The 24,026-nt window shown below is 42.2% G+C and overlaps 1 protein-coding gene across 4 annotated transcripts in view; it reads right to left on the bottom strand.

The window, feature by feature from the left end:
* Positions 1-387: 387 nt before the first annotated feature.
* The window catches only part of LOC310788043 (uncharacterized protein), a 24,705-nt gene continuing 1,066 nt past the window's right edge, over positions 388-24,026 (bottom strand). Inside the window, exons 2-26 of one of the 4 annotated variants that reach the window (XM_083649524.1) lie at positions 23,369-23,416; positions 22,904-22,939; positions 22,303-22,365; positions 22,176-22,208; positions 21,441-21,515; positions 21,195-21,287; positions 21,060-21,089; positions 20,755-20,799; positions 15,362-15,415; positions 14,536-14,577; positions 14,328-14,372; positions 11,693-11,755; positions 11,424-11,471; positions 11,242-11,298; positions 10,038-10,091; positions 9,053-9,088; positions 8,249-8,296; positions 8,044-8,103; positions 6,595-6,642; positions 4,518-4,559; positions 4,295-4,351; positions 3,659-3,733; positions 3,340-3,384; positions 1,167-1,217; positions 388-751 (exon numbers count right to left, since the gene is read on the bottom strand). In XM_083649524.1, coding sequence (XP_083505650.1) covers positions 747-751; positions 1,167-1,217; positions 3,340-3,384; positions 3,659-3,733; positions 4,295-4,351; positions 4,518-4,559; positions 6,595-6,642; positions 8,044-8,103; positions 8,249-8,296; positions 9,053-9,088; positions 10,038-10,091; positions 11,242-11,298; positions 11,424-11,471; positions 11,693-11,755; positions 14,328-14,372; positions 14,536-14,577; positions 15,362-15,415; positions 20,755-20,799; positions 21,060-21,089; positions 21,195-21,287; positions 21,441-21,515; positions 22,176-22,208; positions 22,303-22,365; positions 22,904-22,939; positions 23,369-23,416 — 1,253 coding nt within the window. In that variant the 3' untranslated portion in view covers positions 388-746. The remainder of the gene's footprint in view (positions 752-1,166; positions 1,218-3,339; positions 3,385-3,658; positions 3,734-4,294; positions 4,352-4,517; positions 4,560-6,594; positions 6,643-8,043; positions 8,104-8,248; positions 8,297-9,052; positions 9,089-10,037; positions 10,092-11,241; positions 11,299-11,423; positions 11,472-11,692; positions 11,756-14,327; positions 14,373-14,535; positions 14,578-15,361; positions 15,416-20,754; positions 20,800-21,059; positions 21,090-21,194; positions 21,288-21,440; positions 21,516-22,175; positions 22,209-22,302; positions 22,366-22,903; positions 22,940-23,368; positions 23,417-24,026) is intronic. The other 3 variants (XM_083649526.1, XM_083649525.1, XM_083649527.1) reach the window with 3 other exon arrangements.

Raw genomic sequence — 24,026 nt, 5'->3', positions numbered from 1 at the left:
GTTACTGCAGTTGGCATGTAGTTGCAGATTTACGGTATTGTACAGTTGTTTTAACATTACTCTTTTTATATATTTTATATTTTACCTACCTAGAAGCTCCTCATGGGGTTTTGACTGGATATTGTTTATGCCAAATAAAAACGTATCTGAGTATCTGATTTGTAAGGAGTGTATTATGTTTCAGCTCATTACTTTTAGTTTTGATTTGTCAATGTGAGTGTCTTCAGGGGTGATGCCTTACATGAGAGAGGAAGTGGTAAAACTTCCTGTGCACGGATGAGGCTTTCATGACGTTACGAAATAGAACAATGTGTGAAGGTAAACATTATCCACATTTGGACTCAGAAACTTTATTTGACAGATGCTTCAAACTGTTTATTACCCATTTTAATATTTATTCTTAAACATATATAGAGACAATTTTCTTGCACTTTATATCTACTTTACATTCATAATTTTTGTCCAACATTGGCAGAATGAGGAGGCTGGCAGGCTTTGGCAGGATGTGGACCAACATGACAGGCAGACACGGGTAACAAATCTCTACTAACAGACAGCAAACACACAGAGACACAAGGACCTTGAAAAACTAAGACAAAACATAACACAACTGGACAAAATGGAGTGAAAACACCAAAACAAAACAAAAAACAACAACAACAAAGAGAAGCTTTAAAAACACATTACAATGAACACATTATGGAAATAGAAAATGGATCCACTTGAGGAAGTCCAGGTCAGGTCAATTAGCCTGTTTAAAGACAGACAGAGGAAGAACAATGAGACAGAGTGAAGAAAGAAAACGAAGCAGTAAATGACAGGCACAAAATTAATGCAATAGTAGCCCAATCACAATGCACTAGAAAAAATGTCCATCTTCACAAGTCAGTTAGTCTCATAAAATAGTATTTCTCTTAAGACAAAGTGAAAGTTTCTTCCAATGGGAAGGGTGAGACTGACAAGTTCAGCTGTATGAAAAAAAGAAGAAAATGATTGAAAGTCTTTGGAAACAAGGGAAGTTACTCTGAATCCCACTGGCAGAATTGTCACTTGTTTAATTATAAGCCATATTTTAAAACCCAATGCTACAGTATATTATATGAGTCTCTTTTGCAGCGTACATCATGACTCATGCATGCACCAGTGGTAAACCCTCGTCCTCTCACCTTTGTATCCATTTCCAAGGAGGCCGTTCCCTCGGTATTTGCCACCCTGCCCTGTTGACAGGATCAACCCAGTTAGGCATTACAAATATATATGCTGAGGGAGGACATCAGCAGTAAGCTCATGAGGTCAGAAGGTTGGATAATGACTTTTATTTCAAGATATACAGTCAGTTAACACTATCCACACCGACACTATCCTGTCATTTGCTGCACATTTTGCTGAGTGACAATTAAATGATCCAAAATGAATTCTGAGTATAAAAAAGTCCACATGGTCTGAAAGTGTAAAGGGATATTTTGTGAGCAAATGTAAGCAACACATAGATTATTGTCCAAGAATAGATTCACCTTCTTTGTTTTACTGAGGATAAAAGTTCCGCATTTTTCATGCGTTTTGATCTAAAAAATCAAAGACAAATTCTATGCACAGAAACTTCTCTCACAAATTTGTTCACAAATTGTTTGAAATCCGTGTTAGTGAGCACGTCTCCCTGGCCGAAATAATCCATCCACCTGACAGGTGTGGCATATCCAGATGCTGATTCAACAGCATGATTATTGCACAGGTGTGTCTTGGACTGGTCACAATAAAAGGCCACTCTAAAATCTACAGTTTGATCACACAGCACCGTGACATAGATGTCACACGTTTGGAGGGAGCGTGTGATTGGCTGATGACTGCAGGAATGTCCACCAGAGCTGTTGTAGATGAATCGAATGTTCCTTTCCATACCATAAAAGCCGTCTCCAATGTGTTATGCTGCCTTCAAATGGAACTTGTGAGCTTGTGGTGACGACATGCTTATGACGTGGTTACGACATAGGAAGTTGTGTACACGTGAGCGCGAACTCTGAGCTTTCAGAAAATGTCCACTTCCCATGTCGTGAATACCACAGGAGGGGGACTCTTCTCATGAACACGACCCCATTTGAAGGCAGCATTATTGTGAGCAGCCCATGACACACCTGTGCAATAATCATGCTGTTTAATTCATCAGCATCTTGATATGCCACATCTGGCAGCTGGATCAAGGGTGTCACTTGGTGTTGAAAAGTGGTGGAGATAAGGGCTCAGATGAAAAACCTATCATGTACACAACTTCCCTTGTCGTAACCACGTCGTAACCATGTCATAATCACAAGCTCACCAGTTCCATTTGAAGGCAGCATAACACATGGGAGATGGCTTATAGTAGTGAAATGATCTACTTTCAATTCATGGACAACGGCTCTGGTGGATATTCCTGTAGTCAGCATGCCAATTCCATGCTCCCTCACAACTTGTGACATCAGTGGCGTTGTGTTGTGTGATCAAACTACACATTTGGTGTGGCCTTTTATTGTGACAAGCCCAAGACACATCTGTGCAATAATCAACCTGTTTAATCAGCATCTGGATATGTCACACACACACCTGTCAGGTGCATGGATTATTTCTGCAAAGGAGAAGTGCTCACTAACACGGATTTCAACAGATTTGTGAACAGAATCTGAGAGTCAGCCCTTTGTGTGTATCGTATACAGTATGTGTGTATAGTATAGTATGTGTGTATAGTATGTGTGTATAGTATAGTATGTGTGTATAGTATACAGTATGTGTGTATAGTATAGTATGTGTGTATAGTATGTGTGTATAGTATAGTATGTGTGTATAGTATGTGTGTATAGTATGTGTGTATAGTAGTCTTAGAATTTTAAGTTCAACGCATGAAAAATGAGAGCAAAAACAAAAGTGCTGCATTTATATTTTTGTATGGCAACAGGGATGAAACAGAACTTTAACCAGGTCACGTACAAAATCAACATAACAAATAGATTTTAAAGTAATTTTGTAACATTAAAATGTGCAAAATACACGCGCCCACGCGCGCGCACACACACATGCACACACGCACGCACAAACGCACACACACACACACACACACACACATACACACACACACACACACACACACACACACACACACACACGCACGCACGCATGCACGAACGCACACACACACACATACACACATGCACACACGCACGAACGCACGGACGCACACAACACACACACACACACACACACACACACACACACATTGTGCAACGTGACTGATAGGCCAGCAGAAAGAGAGAAGCGGGTGAAAGCGGGACATGAATGGAGGAAGTCTACAGGAAGTTTATTGCTTACCGGCATAGGCTTCTTGACCCACCGCACCTAGCTGTCCAGCGTAGCCTTACAGCCACATAAACAGAGTTACATTATAAAACAGGGCAGGAAAGAAGTCGGATACACACAAGACCATTATGCAAGACACGTGTGCACGCACGCACCCGCACACACACACACACACACACACACACACACACACACACACACACACACACACACACACACACAAACACACGCACACAAACGGCCAGGTTTTAGCAGGCCCAAAGAACCAGGTCACAGTTAGAGAGCCGCATGCAAGCTTTTCACACACATGCACATGCTCATTTGTTCTCACCATATTTGTTGGCGGTCTTCTCAGCATCGGCCGTCAGGCTGAGGTGCTGAGCGCCGTACGGGTAGCCGCCATCACCTGAGAGAAGGATAAATGGTACATTTGAGTTTAATCATGCCAAACTATTTGTATATAGTTATAGCTTGTAATCGGTGGCGTGGCGGTGAAGAAAACAGGAGGGTAAACTACTCTTCAGAAAGCAAACCATCATCAATATCAAGAAAGAAATCAATTATTGTGTCAGAAAGTCATTCATGTCCACATTTTAATAGGTTTTTAATAGATGTTCCTTGTTCTCAATGAGGGTGTAAGGTTGGAGGCTGGAGTTTTCATTTATTATTATTATCATAATCTGGGCGTTGGGAAGCCTTTTAGATCGTAACAGTGATGAAGGGCCTGACTTGACACCCCTTTAAAATCTTATCTTCATATAACTAGGGCCATAAATATTGGGTCATAAACATTGGTTGGATACTTATTATGATGTGCACTGTGTATATAAACTGTGGGCTGAAACAAGTGTATAAACCTAATTCTGCAACAAAAATACTGCCTTTTGCTGTCTTACTCTTTACATCCGTGATTGTATTCCAGATGATCACAAAGTAACACATGTTATGATGCACACTCAGCTCTTACCATCCAGTCCAGTAGGAATCACTGGAGCGCCAGCATAAGGAAGTTGACCGGCACCTCCTGTAGGCAAAGTCACATGGTTAGATGAACTAATTTCCCTCCTCTCTGCTCTTTCACCTCCACGTGCGATCAAACTCGCCGTCTGACTCATGGATGAAAAACCACGCAGACAGAAGCCTGATGTGTGTGACAGGAAAGTGAGGCCGTGTGTGTCACAACCGCTCACCAAATTTACCGCCGGTCGATTCCATTCCTGCACCGAGCGCACCTGAAACAAGACACGAAGCGCTTCAGCCATCAATGACAAATGACAAAATGTGTGTAGACAAAGCTCTCCTGACTTGCAGGCAGAGACCATGTTCTCTCACCATTGGAGGCAGAGACCATGTTCTCTCACCATAGGAACAGAGACCATGTTCTCTCACCATTGGAGGCAGAGACCATGTTCTCTCACCATGCTTTCACCACAGTCTGTGTTTATTAGCAGCATTATGTCAAAAACACAAGTGATTTTTGTTGGAAAGTGTTACAGATGCCAGTTGATGCCCACTTCCTTTCTATTATTCTTTGTGGAGCTGATTTATGTAAGATGATAGCAGCTTATGTTCTATATAAAGATGGCATCGGAATATGGGATTTCTGCCACTATTACCCCCCTCCATCTCTATTTTTTGCCACAACTGTTGTGCTCTGGTCATGTGTTGCTGTTTTATCGGAAAATCAAACCCGGAGCACAAATGATGACAAACTGTTGCGGAGGCTGCAGCTTTGCAAGTTGGAGCGTATGTTGAGAGTTGGCAGTGATTTGGGCTGTTCCTTCTAGTTTGATCTTTATATCTATCAGTTTCTCTGCTCAACAGTCAACTGCATTTCACACCTATCTGTTCTCAGTTTTGTTCTCCAGTCTCTTTCTATTTCCTGTATTTCCCCCTGTCTCTCTTTGTGTCATCTGGTTTACCCTCCCTAGCCAAGGGGCTTCTCAAACCTTTTCATATCAACAACCACCAAATTATGCCAGGAGATTATGCATCTGGCCAGGAACCCCCATTTTAGAAGATTCTACCATGCAAACAAAACAACAAAACATAATTTTGCTCCCTTTTAAAATTGATTTGACGAGGTGATAATAGCAACGAAAGCGAAACCTGTGCTGTTCTCTCAATACATCAAATTCTAGTCAAATGAAACTATTCATTCAGTTTATTTCCTGACGACCTCCCAGGGATTCCCAGACCTCATGCTGAGAACCGCCACTCCAGCCCATGTATGTATTTACCGAGGCCAGAGTCAGTTCCCAGGCCCGTGGCCCCAGCAACCCCGCCCGACTTCCCATCAGCCCCCTGCCCCGCCGGGATGACCGGCTGGGCCTGTGCCCCGTAGGCCAGAGCACCACCAGGACCAGAGCCAGCGCCCCCTACAAACACATACAGGACACTGCATGAAGGAGGACGGAGGGTTACACAGGGAGGACTGAGGAAGAGGTTAAACAACAAGAGACGATTAGATGGGACAGGTCAAGCAGATGGAAGACTTGATACCTTGTCAGAAATGCTTTCATATGTCTGGCCATGATACTGTATAGCCCCCAAATCACCAATTCTCAGTTATCTACTTCTGCTTGGTAATGATGGGAGAATTGTTTTTTTCTCTCTCTCTCTCATCAGATCTCAAAATCACACTTGTAGCACATAAACAAACGCGACAAAACAGATTCTGACAATATATTTTTTTTAAAAATGGTGTTGCTGAATGGTGTTTAATTGAATCGCTTTCTTTATGTTTGAATATGAAGATATGATACCATGACACATACCGGGTGGTAGTGGGAGGACAATCAGCTCCTCTCATGCTTTTAAAAGTGGTGACAAATTAAAGCCATAGAGGTTAGGAAGAAGCACAGCACTGCTGATATGAGTGGACTAGCTATGTATGAGGTGTCACCAAAAGCAAGTGGGTTAAACGGTGAGAAGGGGGACACACACATAAAAAAACATGAAGGTGAGTAGTTCCTTCCATGCACGCAACCTTTTACACATATTTCCTGGTGCTGCGTTATTCACTACACCGTCTGGCAGAGCAAGAACCCTTTTCACAGCAGCCAATGTGAGGTATCAAAGCAGGGCAAACATGTGCAACCAATAACATTAATGATGGTCCTATTCCATTAGGTGTTCCAGTGCCAGGGCCCTCATTAATGTTACTGGTTACACACCTGTGTATACCCTGCTTTGACACTCAAAATGGCTGCTGTGAAAAGGGTCTAGCTGTCCCTCCTAATGCTGCACCATGCTTGACTCTCTTACCATACGTCCCATGGCCCTGTCCAGCGTAGCTCTCTGCTGCACCGAGGGCTGGAAAAATCAGAACAACATGAACCTATACGTTGATCTATGAACTGATTGATAGGAAACACCCAATGAAAAGGTGCAATGGAAGGCAGGAGTAGATCAGAAAACCAGTAGATTGCATGAGTCAGCCTGTATAAATCAAAGACAATAGCTACACCCCGTGGACACACTGGACGTGTTTGGTTGTCCCGGGACCTGGGACCTGGAGTGCCCTCTAATTGTGAGATTCCAGACATTAATAATACGAAATGTTGGGGTGGGGTCTGTGACGTATGGGATCATTTAGTCCCCGTTCAAGACAACTCAGACCACCGGAAAAAATGGGTTCCGACCTGTAAAAAGTTAATTGAACGGTCGTTCAGGCCGGAATTATCGTGCATTCCTTTATAACTGGGAACTGGTAATCTTACCGGTTCAAAGTTCATGAGCTGGGACGTGACGTCACTAGAGCTGGTATTTCCCATTCCAAACTCGTAGGAGCCTCAGCAGCCCCGACGTAAAAAATCCAAGATGGCTGATCGGCGCAACAACAGTAATTATAATCGTATAAATGCTATTTAGCACTTCTGTCTTGTTTGTGCCTCATTAAATCAGCTGTACACACAGCACGGCCTACTTCTATCTGTGTGGACATGAGGCTGCAGTGTTTTTGTATGCGCAAAATGCCACGAAATGCCTTGTTATCAACTGTTATTGCTAACAATGGCTAGCCTGGCTAGCTAGTGGATCTGACCAGTGAACAGTGAACTTCCCAGCTCAACTTTTCTGCAAATGGAATGCTAACAAAACGGATGTGATGTCATTTAGCCTCCACATCCCAGTTATTTTGCGATAAAGGAACGCACGATTACAGCTCGGAAATTCGGGTATCATCCAGAGCTCCGGTTTCTCCGAGTTATCGTCACAGCCACATCAAAATAGCAACTTGCATCATTAATGATAATCACAGAATTATTATAAAGATGTTTGTTGACGATTTAACACACAATTTGAAGTCTTAATTATGTAATGTTAAGGTTTCATATGTGTTTGTGTCATCTGTGTTTCGCTCTGTGTGAAATTCAGCATTCAGCATGTTCGGTTAGCATTGTTCGCTAGTAGGTAGCTAAAATGCTAACAGGTTGCTATAGCAACAGTTTGGTTTCCCCCCCCGAGCGGGAGGTGCAGCGTGAACGCAAATCTGTCCAGGCCGGAGGTTCCGTGTTGAAACTTATGGCGGTCCGAGTTGTCTTGAATGCGGTATTGAAGATATTCGGCTGCCCCGGTGTTCGGCAGTGGAAATGTATTTTCCTGTCTGTCTCTCTTTGTTTAGCTGTCACATGTCAAAGGTTGAGCATGCTATAGATTAGAGTGTTATGATCTATTATATGGTTTAGGAAGGTTATAACTCAGCAGAATTGTTACCTTCGCTCCTCACTGCTTTGCTCCGAGCACCATCAGCTAACTCTGCAGGGTACCCAAGCCCTGAAACATAACTCTAATTATTATGTATGTAAGTGGGGGAGTTAGTTAGTAGACTGACTAATTAGCATTATAATGATGTATGTAAGTGGGGCAGTTTGTTAGTAGACTGGCTACGCTTGCCTTCGGTTTTTTAGACAACACTCACCAGCTCCATAACCGTTGGCACCGGTGTTGTAACCATTCCCATAACCTGCTGAGAGGAGAGACGCATGTTCAAATATTTCACCGATAAATATATTTCAAAACCAACATCAGAGCTTGAGGCTTCTCCACGTCAGCGGGTCAGCGCTGTGTTTGAGATTTCTGATTTCTAATTACTTACACCCTGATAATTTTTATAATGCAGGCTTTACAGAAGCTCACACAGACAGGTGAGAGTGAGAGACTTGAATGTGTGAATACTTTTCAACTGTGCTGTGCAGTGATGGCAGACTACATGCAGACAGCGAAACATAGCCAATTTACCAACATTAAAGGAGAATTCCTGTTTTCTTTTTAGCATGGAGGTTTGTTACATAGCTAATTCATGTTCTCATAATTATATAACAACCATAATGAACCGCGACGTGACAGAAAATACGTTATTTACAGTGTGGACAGAAAATACGTTATTTACAGTGTGGATGACGTATGCCCCATTTACGCCCATTTTGGCCAGTTCCAGGACTCTACTCAGATCTGAATATCTTCTAGGGGGATCAGAATGAAACCAAAGTTATTTGGGTGAGTAAAACAACATATTTTAAGCTGGAAATAAAGTCTGGGGTGTAAAAAACAGGAATTCTCCTTTAAGTAAAAATAAATGTCAAAAGAACTTTCAAGGCCTTGACTTCTCTCTCAAATTCACAAACTTCCAAGCATTTCAAGGGCCTGTGGGAACGCTGTAGAAGAGAGGAGATGGGATGGGATGCATGCATGCAGGCCGACGGTCATGCCGACACCCAAATACCTGCAGCCATGAGTGCTTTTGCAGCCGCGTCTCCACCTGCAGTGAGAACAGAGAGGAAACGCAGCATTAGCCCAGTGGGGTCGCCTGGAATTCAAATAGGGTCACCTCAAATTTAGATTTTTTTTTAACGGTAAAAAAATAAATCTCTACGATTTCAGTTTTGTTCTCTTGGGTGACACCTATGGCGATGAGTGGTAATTGCAGGTGAGATCCAAACAATGTTGCATTATGTGACATAATTAAGGTCACATAATGTCACTATATAGTAAGGCTTCCATCAATGGGCCATAGCCTCAATCACCATTGTGTTAACTCACTATAAACTCACTATAGTGGCTTTTATCTTTTATTTTATTTTCATTTCGATGAAAATCTTTGAGATTATAAGAGATTTGAGATTAGAGATTAGAGATTTGAGATTAAATCAGGATTCTGAAAATAAAGTTAGAATTCTGAGTTTAATGTCAGAATTCTGGAAAAAAAAAAGTCAGAATTCTCAGATTAAAGTCAGAATTCTGAGGGGGAAAAAGAAGCATACTGGTGATGTCACTGATGATATTGTCGATGGTGTACTGGAATTTGAATGTTTCGGGTCCCTAGATTTTTGTGACGTCAAAGTCGGGTCACAAGCCAAAAATGGTTGGGAACCCCTGCATTAGCCTGTCTTAATGGAAGATGACTCCTCCTGTCAGTGACGACTTTGATGCAGATTGCCTCTGACATCGAACAGATTACCTGTGACATCAAACAGCAATGAGTGCCGCTAATCCCGTCCAATCATATCTACACTGACTCATGTTTCAAGGTTAAGGTTTTGCTTCTGTACTTCCTTCTCTGCAGTGCTTGTTGACTGCCTTGCTTATCTAATTAAATGTACTTAATTCTACTTTAGGCTATTGGTTTTCTTGACAGTTTGATCATTTTAGTGTCAACAGTCCCAATAGAATTAGAGTTTCTCTCCATGTTTTGATGATTTGCCGCTTACCGAAGCCATTTCCTGCACCGGCGCCTGCATATCGTGCTGCCCCGTCACTGTAGCCTGTGATAACATCAATTCAAAACATGGGGCACGCATCCAACATTTGTATTCATTTACAAAGAGAAAAGTTTTCCAGGAACAAATATGAAGCGAGGACAATGAGAGACTGATTTCCATACATTGGCTTCCATCACCGACAAAGGAAGAGAGAGATTTACAGGAAGAAAGCAATAAAAACAGGAAGAAAGCAATAAATTGTTGTCGCATTCAACTTTTGAAGAATACTATATCGTATATCGGTTATTCACCAGTTTAAAGAAAGGAAGGAAGATATGAAAGCAGTCTCTCCAATGAGCTCAAAATGAATGTTGACATTTTTTCAAAAGCCTAGCAAGCAAATTAATTAATTTACAATGCAAAGTAGGAGTAACATCTGATTCTGAGTCCTCGCCTTGAATCTCCTTCTGCACTTTAGAGCTTGTTTTTTTTGTAATGTATTGTATGATGTCTGTTTGTAATGCAAAAAAAAAAAGAAAAAGAAAAAAGAAAAAGGAATGCCATGACACCACTACAACTGAGCCTTGACCCCCCTGCAGGAATGCCATGGTACTACTACAACTGAGCCTTAAAAAGAAAAGAAAAAAAAGTGCTTGTTTTATTTCAGTCTATCTGGAGGTGGGGGGGGGGGGGGGGGGGATCCTGCATCTCTTTTTGATTAACTTAATCTTATAAGGTATTTGAATGCAGTCATCATGAGGTCAGTGGAGGAGGCCTTTAAAGTGATGTTGAACTCATAGGCGGAAAGTAAGTGAGAGACTTGATTACGTGTTGACAGAATCTGCTTTGTCAAAGTCCTGTCTCCCACCTTTTTTTCACCTATTTACAATTATTGATAAACATATTAACTTCTTTGTTTCCTTCGATTTCGGTGTCACACTTGCTCAAACAAAAGAAAGTGATCCACTTAAAACAATTCAGCAGGATGACTAGTTTTTAATATATTGTCAGAATCTGTTGTTCACATTCATTTGCTAGAAGTGTGATTTTGAGAGCGGTTTTGCAATACAATAGCCAATTTGACCATACAATGCTGATTTGTGGGTTATATCACAGCCAGGATCTACATAACCTATGGTACCACGTTCAACATCACTTTTTTTGCAAGAGCAGGAGCAGAGGGTAGGAGAAAAGGTTTAATTAAGAACCTCACCAGCTAACTTTCCGGCAACACTTTGGGGATAAACACCGTGTCCGAGAGCAGCAGCAGCTGAGATGATGTTGTTGTTGTTGTTTTGGGGGAGAGAGAGTCAGGGGAGAAATTAAGAGTGTAAAATGTAAAGTGTAAAAAAAAAAAAAAAAAAAAAAAAGAGTCAGGAAAATACAAATGCTCACCTCCGTGTTTTCCCGCTGCACCACCCAGGTATCCTCCCTGTCCCAAACCTGTGGGCGGGGCATGGCAGTATTTTACCACAGGCTGCGTGAATGTAGAGTACATCAGTGTCCCACTCAGCTAACATGGACTGTTAGTTTGTATGTGTTATCTGTCAGTGTCCCACTCTGCTAACATGGACTGTTAGTTTGTATGTGTTATCTGTCAGTGCCCCACTCAGCTAACATGGACTGTTAGTTTGTATGTGTTATCTGTCAGTGTCCAGCATTACCTGCTCCATAACCCCTGGCACCCAGGCTTGCTCCAAGGTAGTTTCCTGCCCCGCCAATATAGCCTGTGAAATAAGTCGGCACAACCTCAGCATAATCATCACCTGCGATTGGCTGTGAGCCCGAGGGACACTTCCTGGATTGATCACATAACACTATAGACCGGTAGGCCTACGGAGAGAAAACAACACTACAGACCGGTAGGCCTATGGAGAGAAAACATGGCCCCCTGCTCCTGGCTCAGAGAAAGAGACAAAAGGAACAAACCCGACTTTAGTAGGAAGACAAAAGTGAGAAACAGGTTTAGAGTCACGCTTGGCCCTCGCTGTCAGTCAGCAGTCAAACACAGAGTCAAAAGCATGTTCTTATGAAATTAAATCACTGAAGCACTCAAGCATGATCCACATCACATGGGGGACAATTTCCTATCATGCAGTCTCCATAGACACAAGGTGGTTGCTGGAGACAAAGAGCGTTTGACATGAGCAGAGACACGCCACTGATTTCTATGTCTTCACCTGTTATGGATGCTTTAGTGGCCTTTCCTTTGGGTGGATCAATTCTCTTTCAATCACAAGGCCAGATTCTAAACTATTGAACAGTGTGTGGGGACTTGAAACACGCTCTTTGCATGACAAGTAAACAGACAAAGAGACACTGAGGAACAGAGATAGGTTTTGTGGGTATATACCACTTCCTGGAAACCAGTTGAATACCAAGAAATCAAACAAACTGCACCGGATGCACTTCACATTCTGTAGCACCTATACTTACACACTACAGCATCAAACAGCTCAACTCAACTCTGGTAACATTAAAGATAGAGAGACAAACCAACACAAACACATCAGCAGAGGTTTAAAGTGTCCTTTGAATTCTGATCTGATTCTCCTTATTCTGATCAGAACAATTGTTAATTGATTAACAGCTGAATCGACCATATATGAGCCAACAACAATGCACAACTAACTTAAGGTATTAGGTCCTGGAAGAGGATCCAAGCTTCAAACATAATTATTCATTGCATACTCCAAGTCAAGAATCCAAACATTGGATAAAGAAATATGGAGCAGAAGATGCATGTTTTGTAGGACAAAAGTGTCTCTCGGTCAGGATGTGGTTTGGCAGATGAACAGAGGTTTTACTCTGCTTTTAGTAACTGAAGGTCTTCCTACATTCACAATCACAAGGCAGTACTTGAAAAACACTTGTTAATTAACCTGTAATTAAACAGCTAACATTCACATTTAGCCAGGTTATCAGCTTCCTCTGCACCCACATACCCTGCTACCAAACAGCATGCCATTTTGACATCAACACAAAAAAACAAGGGTTTATGACAAGCATAATCGCAAATTGGTAAGTTGAAGAGGTGTATCACTGCATTTTGCCCATGAGAGCCCTCCAGTACCTGGATCACAACCTGGTACCCAACACTGTAAATGATTGGACAACTTGACCAGATGAAAGATTTGGAGAGTGGAAGGAACACAAGCAAACAAAATGTTTCACAATTCTATCATCAACGTTGGATATAGCAACATGATTTCTACTGGGAACTTGAAGTGATGCCCATTTGATTCAAAACAAATAGATTTACGAATCATTTTAGCCCCAGAGCTAGTTTACAACTGCTGGACCTTATCCTGAAGACCAGCAACACTGATAGGTAAAACATAACATGACCAACCAACACAATACAAATCCTGGGCATTCCCACAGTGTCTAATGAAAACACATGCAGATAACACCGCCCGCCAAATCGTGACTAACACCTCCCGCCCGCCTTGTGCAATTTTACACGCGCTCGATTCCTAGGGTGGATGGAGACTCTGGAGATGATGCGCCCATTGTCCTCTTCTCACTTATCCCACCACTTACTCTGGAGATGATGCGCCACTTGTCCTCTTCTCCCTACTCCCACCACTTATAGCCTCAGCCAGGAAGGATCACTGATGATATCACAATTGTTCGAGTGACATCACTGCTGACTTCACTGATGACATCACAATTGCTCAAGCGGCGTCACTGATGACATCACAATTGTGATTGCACGTAAAATGGCATAGCTGTGGCCGAACACAATTCTGCTCACGGTGGTGCACCGACAGACAGACACTTCGCAATTGAGCAATAGGATATCCTATCCTATATCCTATTACCATACAATAATACTAAGTGGCTCAGATTCAATACTATTAACAATATCTCCTTGATCACAGTTTACAACCTCTCCCAGATGCAGGACAAATACAGTATGCCCAATGCCCACTATCAGAGAACACCATTCACAAAATTCAGTAACGTGCATCAGCATACAGTACGTCATACAACACTATTTGCTGTGTGATCAATTTAAAGAATAGAGTGTTGACCATTGGTTTTAGCAGGTGAGGGCCCTGCTTCTCTTCGTCCATTACATAGGATCTGAGGTTATTCAATACTGTGGATTAGTTTTTCAACATGCTCAATCCCATTGTGTTACAGTCATGCCAGAGTGTTTTAATCATTATGTATTTATGGTTTAGATTCATGCTTTAGTTGATTTGTAACACCCAAAGTGCCTTAGACTTGACAAAGGACAATTTCATATGCACCAGCGCAGACATAGAGAGAAACATGCCGATAGCCATTTACCGTTGACCCCTCCTCCATTAGGAGCTCCATTCACTGGACCATATCCTAGAGACCAAAACAATGATTAGTGCTCTCATTAACAATCTGTCAGAGGCGGCCTCCTCATAATAATTAAGTATGGATGACTGTTGTGATACACAAAGGTGAAAGTACACAACAGCACCATCCAGCATGCCAATCACAGCACACATTCAGGGAGGGGCTTTACCGTTTCTAGCACCGCTGGTCACTCCAGCTCCGTTCGCAAATCCTGGAGACCACAACAGCTATTAGTCAGTGGCTGAGCTGAAAGAGGGCTAACACCATCTGAATTGGACAAAAGTTTTTTTTGCATGTTTTTAGCGGGGGTTCCTATTTGGAGAGCACAGGGAGAACATGCAAACTCCATACAGAAAGGCCCTTTATGACAAGCCCACCTGGGCAGTGGTGGGCACTAAGGACATCGGGATGGGGACACACCCTCAGCGCCCCAGGCGGGAATCGAACCCAGGGCCTTCTTGCTGTGAGGTGACAGCACTACCACTGCGCCACCGTGCCCCCAAAAAGTGGACAAAAGTGTCTGCTAAATTACATAATGCAATGTAATATAATGAAATTTATCAGAGAATCTGGCTCCTCTTACTCTCACTCTGGTTTAGCGGGAAAAAAGGCTCTGTTATCTTTACAACCATCCACCAAAAGTACCAAGCAGGCCTGCTTTATTGCACAATCCAAATCTTCATCAAAACTTGCCATTTTCACCATGTAGGTTGCTAGCTTGCTAGCTAGCGTTGTTGTTGTTGTTTCACAGCGGCGGAGGCATTTGAGAGTGACACGCAGGGAGCGGAAAAGGATTTCCCTTCACTCCGACTGAAATGGTCAGAGCCACTGGCAGAGCTTATCCCCGCAGCCTGCTTCCAGTGAGTTTACTACTCAAAAAGTAATCTCAAACTACATCTGTTCATGACTCACGTTTATCATCTATCCCACCTTCCTGCTACACAGTTTAAATTTGACAGATCCAGACAATAAGATGTTGGGAAATGGAGGTTTACCATTGCTATTAGGAGCCTGTCCGTAGGGAACACCGCCAGCTCCTGGGACAAATCCTGCAGACCACAATAGTGTTATTAAGGCGTGAAAATAAGCTGTAGTTTCACAAAATAAATGGACTTTGGTAATGATTATGCTGTGCACAATATAGCAATTATAATCCTTCAAAGGATTACATAATTTAAATCTAATCCTAATGTTTCTGGAAATTTTGCATTAAACATGCAGTGTCTGCAGAAAACATCTAGAGCGCATCGACGCCCATGTTGTGTTGTCCCAGGTACAACGCATAGTATGTGTTGTATGTGTCACATACATGGGAAAACAATACAGCAGCAATGTAACACAGTGTTTTGCTTTAAACTGTGACCCACGCTCCAATAAGAAAACATAGCATTGTTTTATGAGTAGAAGCTGAAATTAGTATGTGTGGATTGATGTTGTGATGGATGACATGCTCCATGGCACAGCAACATGTACTCCATAATCACAGAAATGTTTGATAGATCCCAAGACACAGACAGATGTAGAGACAAATACACCAACAGCTAAACACAAGACTACTGACAGACAGGAATGCAACTGGACATAATGTTTTCAACATCTCGATCAATGGGCGATCCTGCTACAGCACTACTTCCTAAATGTCACCTACATGCAGTAATAAAAACATAAAAGTCATTAAACCTTTATGTTTATAACATAATGTTTATCACCCTATCAATCCATACAAATAAGCAGGTTAACAAACCAAGTTCAACATTGCAGGATTGGGTTACAGAGTTAAAGACAGGTGCCATCACGCAGAAGATCAACTTCCATAAAACCGCAACTTATTAGTTAGAAGCTCTAAAAGCAAGACAGAAAACAAATAGATACCTCAGAGGTGTCTCGTGAAAACACTGATTTGTATGAGCTGCATACAAAGAGAGCAAAGACATTGAGGAAGAGAAATTAAGAGGCAAACAAAAATGATCTTCATCCCAATTGTAAACAGACAATGGGATAACAGATGGAGAGTGAAAGTTATGAAACAAATATAAGTCTCCAAAGTGGACTATATGGAATGAGACAACACTCCCAAAACACAACAATCGTGAAATGAACAAAGACTTTCAGATGGGAAAGAAAAGTCAAAACTTTACCCTTATTTGCTGCCTTGGTATTTTTCCCATTCTGCATTAGGAGGCCGAGACTGTGTGACCCTGTGACATCAGGTTCAGCATGGGAAAGGCTTCGTGCTTCCGGTCCATAAGGAACGTAGCCTTCAGATGTCTGTCCTCCTGAGAAAGTGCCTAAACTCCTGGTTCCTTTTCCATCTGCTCCATAGCTTTTGACGCCCTGTGGATGAAGAGTTGCGTGACCGAGACTACGGCTTTCTTGACCAACAGGCACCTGAGGCCCAAGGCTTCTCAGCCCATGTGTCTCTGCAGCCAAAGGCCGAAGGTCTCTGACTCCCTGCATATCTGATACAGCTGATAAATAGTCTCTGGTTCCCTGACTGTGTGGAAGAGAGAATCCGTAGCTTCTGGCACCTTGAGGCAATCGATAGTTTTGGGGTCCCTGTACTTGTAGAGTTCCAGGACCGAGACGTTTGCTCTCCTTTCCAGCAGCTACCTGAGGTCCTAAACTTTGAGCCCTCTGTGCTTCTGAAGCCAAAAACTCAAGGTATTTCATATCGGTTTCATCAGACACATCACTGACATGTCCATATTGGGCTCCCTGATTCTGTGGAACAGATGATCCATAGCCTCTGGAATCTTGTACTTGAGTAGAGGCAGGACCCAGACTTCTGTTGTCTTCGCCAACAGACATCTGCGGTCTCAGACTTACAGCTCCCTGTGTGGCTCCATAGCTTGCGGCTCCCGTACTTTGCGAGACAGAAGGCCCGTAATGTTCTCCTCCCTGTGCTGCTGAAACAGCCAGACCTAGACTCTGGTTCTGTTTATCAACAGGTATTGTGGGTCCAAGACTTGTTGTCCCCTGTGACCTAACCACTGGATCAAGACTTTTGACTTGTATTCCAGAAGAAGGTACACCAAGTGCAAAAAAGTTTCGAGAAGCAGCTGCACCAAGGCTTTTGCTTCCCATGACTCCAGGCATTGGAGGTCCGAGAGTTTTGAGCCCTCTTCCGTCAGGGGTACCGAACGCTCTGCTTAGATCCTGAACACCTTGGCCCAGATTGGCCCTCGCAGATCCACCCAAATGTGCTGCAGACACACCTGGCAGAGAAATATCATCATCATCATGACTTCTAGATGACCCAAAGATACCCTGCTTCTCTGATCAACAACACACTCAACAAAATATTTAGTGTTCTGTACATCTAACCAAAGACAAGTCACTGATGTGGATGTGTGTATGAGAGCATTCGATGCAATATAGCACATCATCCTACAGACATGAACAACACAACACTGATGAGACGGCACCCATTATGGCCTGAAATTAGCCCCATTTCAAAGGACGGAATCATCACCATAATTAGAGAGACAACAACAAAAGAGACAACACACAACCAAAGCCCCTAAAGTCACAGACAGAGACAGTCACAACAGACGGACCCACACAAAAAGTACTTCTCAAAAAGTACTTTTCATGTAGGAGCACTGAGACGAGCAAACTCCACATGTAACACACACACTGAAACAAGATGATGCCATCACAAATTCTTGAAATGGCATGCATTAATAAAATATGTCAACGTTACAGACACTTGGACAAAGACACCACCCAACTCGATCAACATCAGTGTGTGGCAAAGCCAACTGATGGACAATGACAGACAGAGACACAGACTTCATGAGCAAAAATGAGGTCAGCAGACCATCAGTGAAACATTAAAACTATGTATAGTTAGTTACCTATGATATATGTAATGGCCACAACATGTTTTTGCAATTCTCCGTAAAACTGATTAATACAATTAAATGCTGTGGAAGTATGGAAAAACATGTACAATAAAGTTTATGGTTTAGTGCCTTGTCCATTGGGTCCTCTAGCTCCACCACCATATTCTGGAGAACACAATGGTTATTCATAATGGGAGAAAAAAGGTAACTGGAGAGCTCCGGGCATTCAAAAGCCTCCGGTGCTCTTGGATAGCTAAAGTACTTTAGTGTGGGGGGGGGGGGGGGGGGAATAAAAAAAATTAATTGGTTGTTCATAGGGTTTGCTAAAACTAACTATTATAACTATTATATTATAACACTATATATTTAACTATGTTAAATGATATGTCACTGCAGATAATGAGTTGCTTAGTTGGTTCAAATAACTTGCTCAATCAACATTTGGACACATGTAATCATAATTATGGCCCAAAATGAAAGCAGGACGTCACACACAAAAACTGAAGGCACTGTCTTAAAAATGTAAAGGATAATACATGTATTTATAAAGTGTTTCGCCAAGCTACTCATCTGCTTACCCAACATATTAAGTCCCATTTCCCACAAAACTCTAATTCACAATATCTGAATTCACACACATTTATATTGGTAATGTGGCATGACACATGCAGATGGACTGTAACACATCTCATTGTCACCCAGACACTGAGACAGAGGGCACAGACAGGATAGGGATGCAGAGGTTTGGGTTCAAAAACCACTGCAAAAAACAACAAAAAAAACACTACTACAACTACTACTACTACTACTACTACTACTATTACTACTACTACTACTACTACTACTACATTTGAACAGTTGAACAGTTTAGTCTTATATTAATAGTCTTAAAATTAAGAGTCTTAAACTCTTGGTTTCCTTAAAACAAGTTAAATCTGACAATGGGGTGAGATAATTCCACCCCCCCCAACCCCCCCTTGCACCATGCTTCCTCTGACACATGCACAGTTGCCAGCCGCTTCTTTTCACCTGACAGCGGGGAGCTTCACCGGCAGGACGTAGCAAGTGGGAGGATCACGCTATTCCCACCAGTTCCTTTCCGCCCCGACCAGATTCAAGTAGATTCTTAAAACAAAAAGCAAATGGAAATAACTTGCTTCTTTGGCAGAGAAATAAAGTTTTAAGACTCAATAAACTAAATGACTTGCTCAGATGGATGTTTTGTTGTTGTTGTTGCCCCCCCCCCCCTTCCCGCCCCCCAGAGCCCAGTAGCTCCATCGGCCCTGGCACCAAACCCTGCAGACAACAACGCTGATGATCACCCAACACACATTAACACACTGATTTACTCAGACTCAAGCCATGGTAATAAGGTGTGGGGAACTCATACTGCATGCAGTGCAGATGAGACAATGACCCACAAACACACCCACACAGAAGACACTCCAAACATAAAACAGACAAGATAGGGGAGGCAACTGGTGATAGCACTTGATGGATGTGAATTCATGCAACAACAACATGAACTCGATATCAGCGTATCACAAGACACAGATCTCACAGAGGTTACAAACACGTCCAACACAGAGCCAAGACAAAGACACGGACAGACTAACAGACACAAGACACCAAGTAGGTTTTCTGAGGTGAATGTTTTACCAGGTTTTGGTCCCTTAGCCCCCTGTCCAGTGGGATAGCCAGCTCCAAACCCTAGTGATGGCAGATAAGGGGACTGTCACTGAAATCCTCCAAGTAACTGGCAGAGAGACCCGGGTCAAAGCCCTATAGGCAGTTTTTATGAAGATTGGGATCCTGAAGCTGAAGGACATTACTAGATGGCAAGCTGCCACTTCGGCGGAAGACTGGTGGAAAACACACTTAAAATCCTTTACTTAAGTAAAAGTAATACCATAATGGACAAATGCTTCATTAAAAGTGAAAGGTTCTGCATTAAGTAATCAATCCGAAGAACACTCGGAGGTTTCAGAGTGTTAAATTATTGATGCATTAACCTGTAAGTATTAGGTCTAACTACTCTGTTGAGTACTTTAAACTCAATATATTTTTGCAACACATTTTATGAGCTCGTATGTTTTGCTTGTAAAACCTTAGTCTGTAAAGTGACTACAGCCGTCAGATAAATCTAGTGGAGTAGCAAAATACATTATTATTATTATTATTATTTAAAGAAAAATGCTCACAAAATGGAAATACTCAAGTGAAGTGCCACTGCCTGAAAATTGTACTTAAGTGTAAAATGTACTCAATTATTTTAGCTCTGGATATATCAGATAAAGCAGTCTGGAATGGAAAGACTTGTTCATCAAGGTTGTGAAACACAACTCAGCTTCCTGGTTGGTTCATGTCAGCATCGCATTATCTTTTGTGGAACGCATGTAGTCAAACCCACAGCAGTGTCTGCACTGACAGGGTGTCCCAAGAATTTGAGAGATAAGGGAGAGGAGAACTGACTCTCCTGCATACAAAAACAGGCGGAGTAGAAGGAGGGGGAGGCCTGAGGTAAGATGTGATTGATCTCTTACCTGGTCGGGCTCCAGGATAGCCAACTCCAGCTAAAGCTCCATATCCTTTAAAGAAGACAAGAGGCAATAGAAGTTCAGGGGATGTCTTTAAATCAGACTAGCACTACGATGACATCACTGCCTGGGCTTTTTTCTCTATTGCAAGGCCACACCATTGATTTGTTGAGAAGCAATCTGCTCCCTATACAGAGTGCAACTTAACTCAGATGAATCTAACAAGAAGCAGAGGGCTTGAAGAGGAGAGTAATTCATTGTTTGTACTCTCATTTGTGTAAATAAGATCCTGGAACTAAACGATCACTCACCTGGCTGAACGCCAAAGCCACCGCCATAGACTGAGGAGTCACAAAATAGTTCAGTTGATTTTCATTTCGAGCGATTTCTATCTATTTTAAAATGATAAATGGTAGATGATATTCTCTTTTAAATGTCTAGTTTACCTCGGTCGCGCCTTACTCCATGGTTCAAGCCCAGTCCCAGTCCATTAAATCCAGTTCCCAGTGCCATTCCCATTCCTGTGCCAAGACTGGCACCTGCAGTCAGAATAAAGGAGAAAGAACGTTTACTATTTTACTTTAAGAGATTTCTTCAGATTGTGCAATAGTAACAGTACAATACAAGTTGAGGAAAGTTAGTCAGAAACAAGTTGTAAGAAGTAAGTTTGATATGTGATTAAAATGACGAACCATAGCCTGTCTGGGCTCCATATCCCCCTTGCCTCAGGCCTGCTCTGCCTGCTGCTCCTAGGCCTCTGTAACCCCCTTGTGAAACAGATGAGAGGAACTCATTTCACAATGTTATTGAACAGAGCCTGCATACAAGTATCATCATTCACAGTTTAGATATGCACATCATTTCTTGGGGGGCAAAGCTGCTCAGGTGGCAGAAATCATTTCATTTGGTTGAGATAAATCTGGATGGCACCAAAGAGCTAACATTAACGTTGGTTTCTTTCATTAAGTAACATTAGACTAAAGCCCAGTGACAAAGTCAAGGGGTACGAGAGGAGGTGGTTATATGAAATCCAGCGCTCTTGCTATACGGAAAAATGCAATCGAGCCATAAGTTATCTCGACCATCCATGTTCAAACTAGACATCTCCATCTCCATCTCCCCTTGCCTTTTCTCTGTGTCGTTCATTCTTTGCCACTCAAATTTGCAAGTTGGCTAACCTGCACTCCAAAGAACTTTTATTTGGCTCCGCCCACTGAGGTTTAATTCAACTTTCTCTCTCCAGAGCAACAAATGTTTGCACAATTAAAGTAGCTTATAGCTACAGGCCTTCGAAGCCACGCCCACTCCGCTCTTCTTGAGCCAAATGAGAAATGAGAAAGAGGAAATGAGTTGACGATGCAGTCTGAATATCAGGCTATACAATTAAAGTGCAATCTGCTTTAGACATTTGTTTTTATGCAACTTACCTACACCAAGATGAGCCGCGGGATAACGTCCAACTGAGATTTAAAAAATGAAAATGACTTAATGACTTAACCTTGAAAGTAATCATCATTGTGCCCGTAGACGTAAAGAGTAACCTAACGGACGTACCTCCAAGCTTCCCGGCCTTCATTCCATAGCCTCGGCTCCCCATCGCTCCCAGGGCTCCGACACCTGAGAAGAAATGACAGGCAAGGTTATAGGCAAGTCTAAAACACAAGCAGAGGGATGGATCCTACCTCCAATTTGTAAATGCTAACAATGCACATTTGCACATCTGGAGTCAAGTCTGTCTATAGAGAACCAAAGTCGATTCCTGCTTCAGCATGCGCACCAAGAGATTTCATCCGCCATTTATTTTCCCATAGACATTTAGTAAAATGCTTATTAAAAATATTTTTACTTGGTGAAACCAAGCGATTCAGCTATATGTTTAGAATCAGGAGAGACCATAGAACATTTCACTCAGACAAATATATATATCATTTTTTTAAATCCCCCCCCCCCTTTAAGTATTGGTCCACGTGAAATCTTCTATGACTTCTCCTTTTTCTAAATATAGCTGAATCGTTTTATATAAGTTTTTATAACAAACGAACTGACATGAATTAAGTTGACATGATTCTTAGTTATTTTTCCAGGTGAATGAAATGTGTCAAGTTCACTTTTAGACGTAAGCACTCGGTTTCATGGTAAGCAGAGAATCACTGACCTCCAGGTTTTACTCCTCCAATTCCAAGGCTAAGACCTGTGGAAAAATGGAAAAAGATGTGTAGAAACTGACACCATGATGAGGACAACAACACAAACTTCAAATCTTAACCTAAAGAATGGGGCAAAGGGTAACTAAGAGAGAAAGTATATCTAATAGTCTAGTGCTGTTGCTACTAACTGAAAAATGCAATCTTGATATAGCTACCAATGTATTTAGGTTAGTTAGCTCTGACCTTCCAATATCATGAATGTGAATGTGAATGGTAATTGTAAGTGAATGAAAAAAAAAGAACTAATTGGATTTAGGAGTTCCTTCTTTGCCATTCACACACACACACACACACACACACACACACACACACACACACACACACACACACACACACACACACACACACACACACACACACACACACACACACACACACACACACACACAGAGTGAACAAGTGTCTGCTGTTACCTCTGCTTGGCAGCAGTCTTCCCAAGGCTCCGCTTTGAGGTCTGACCCCTGCAATTAAAATTGATACATTTCCACTAATCATATTATGAAATATCAATATTCAACTGCCTTTTGACCACATGTTGCACTGACATTGAGGCCTTCACCAATTCGTCTTCGAAAATGCTAATAGCTATTCACAAGATAATTGCCCTTTACTGTAAGAAACTGACAGAAGCGACTTGATGAGTAGCAGAAATCTCACTAATGTCTGATGCATACTCTGTCATGACTGCGCTGGAGAAGAGAGAAACAGATCTCCATTGATGGAAACGGAGAACAAGGCAAAATGGCGAGACGGTGTGGAGGCTGTACAGTGACAGTCTTCTCTCACGATGGGTCGTCACATTTTGACTGCCTCTGCCACCTTGCTTTGAGTCGAAGACATCAGATCATATAAACAGATAGTTGGCAGGATCACTGACGTTGGAACAAATCCAGTAGGATCAAGGCAACAAGACCCACATAGTCCTGGATTTCCCCCCCTCTGACATAGGCATTGGATATTTAACACGTGAATGAGAATGAGTCACCGAGAAGCTGAACCATCAGAGCTTTGACATAAACTTATTTTCATTCTGCTTGTCTAATTTCTTCAATCAGTTGAATTTGTCACCGA

The sequence above is a fragment of the Poromitra crassiceps genome (genome assembly GCF_964638095.1).
Source record: "Poromitra crassiceps genome assembly, chromosome: 13".
Classification (NCBI taxonomy): Eukaryota; Metazoa; Chordata; class Actinopteri; order Beryciformes; family Melamphaidae; genus Poromitra; species Poromitra crassiceps.
The sequence above is the reverse complement of the archived record's forward strand: the minus strand, read 5'-3'. Positions and strand labels throughout refer to the sequence as shown.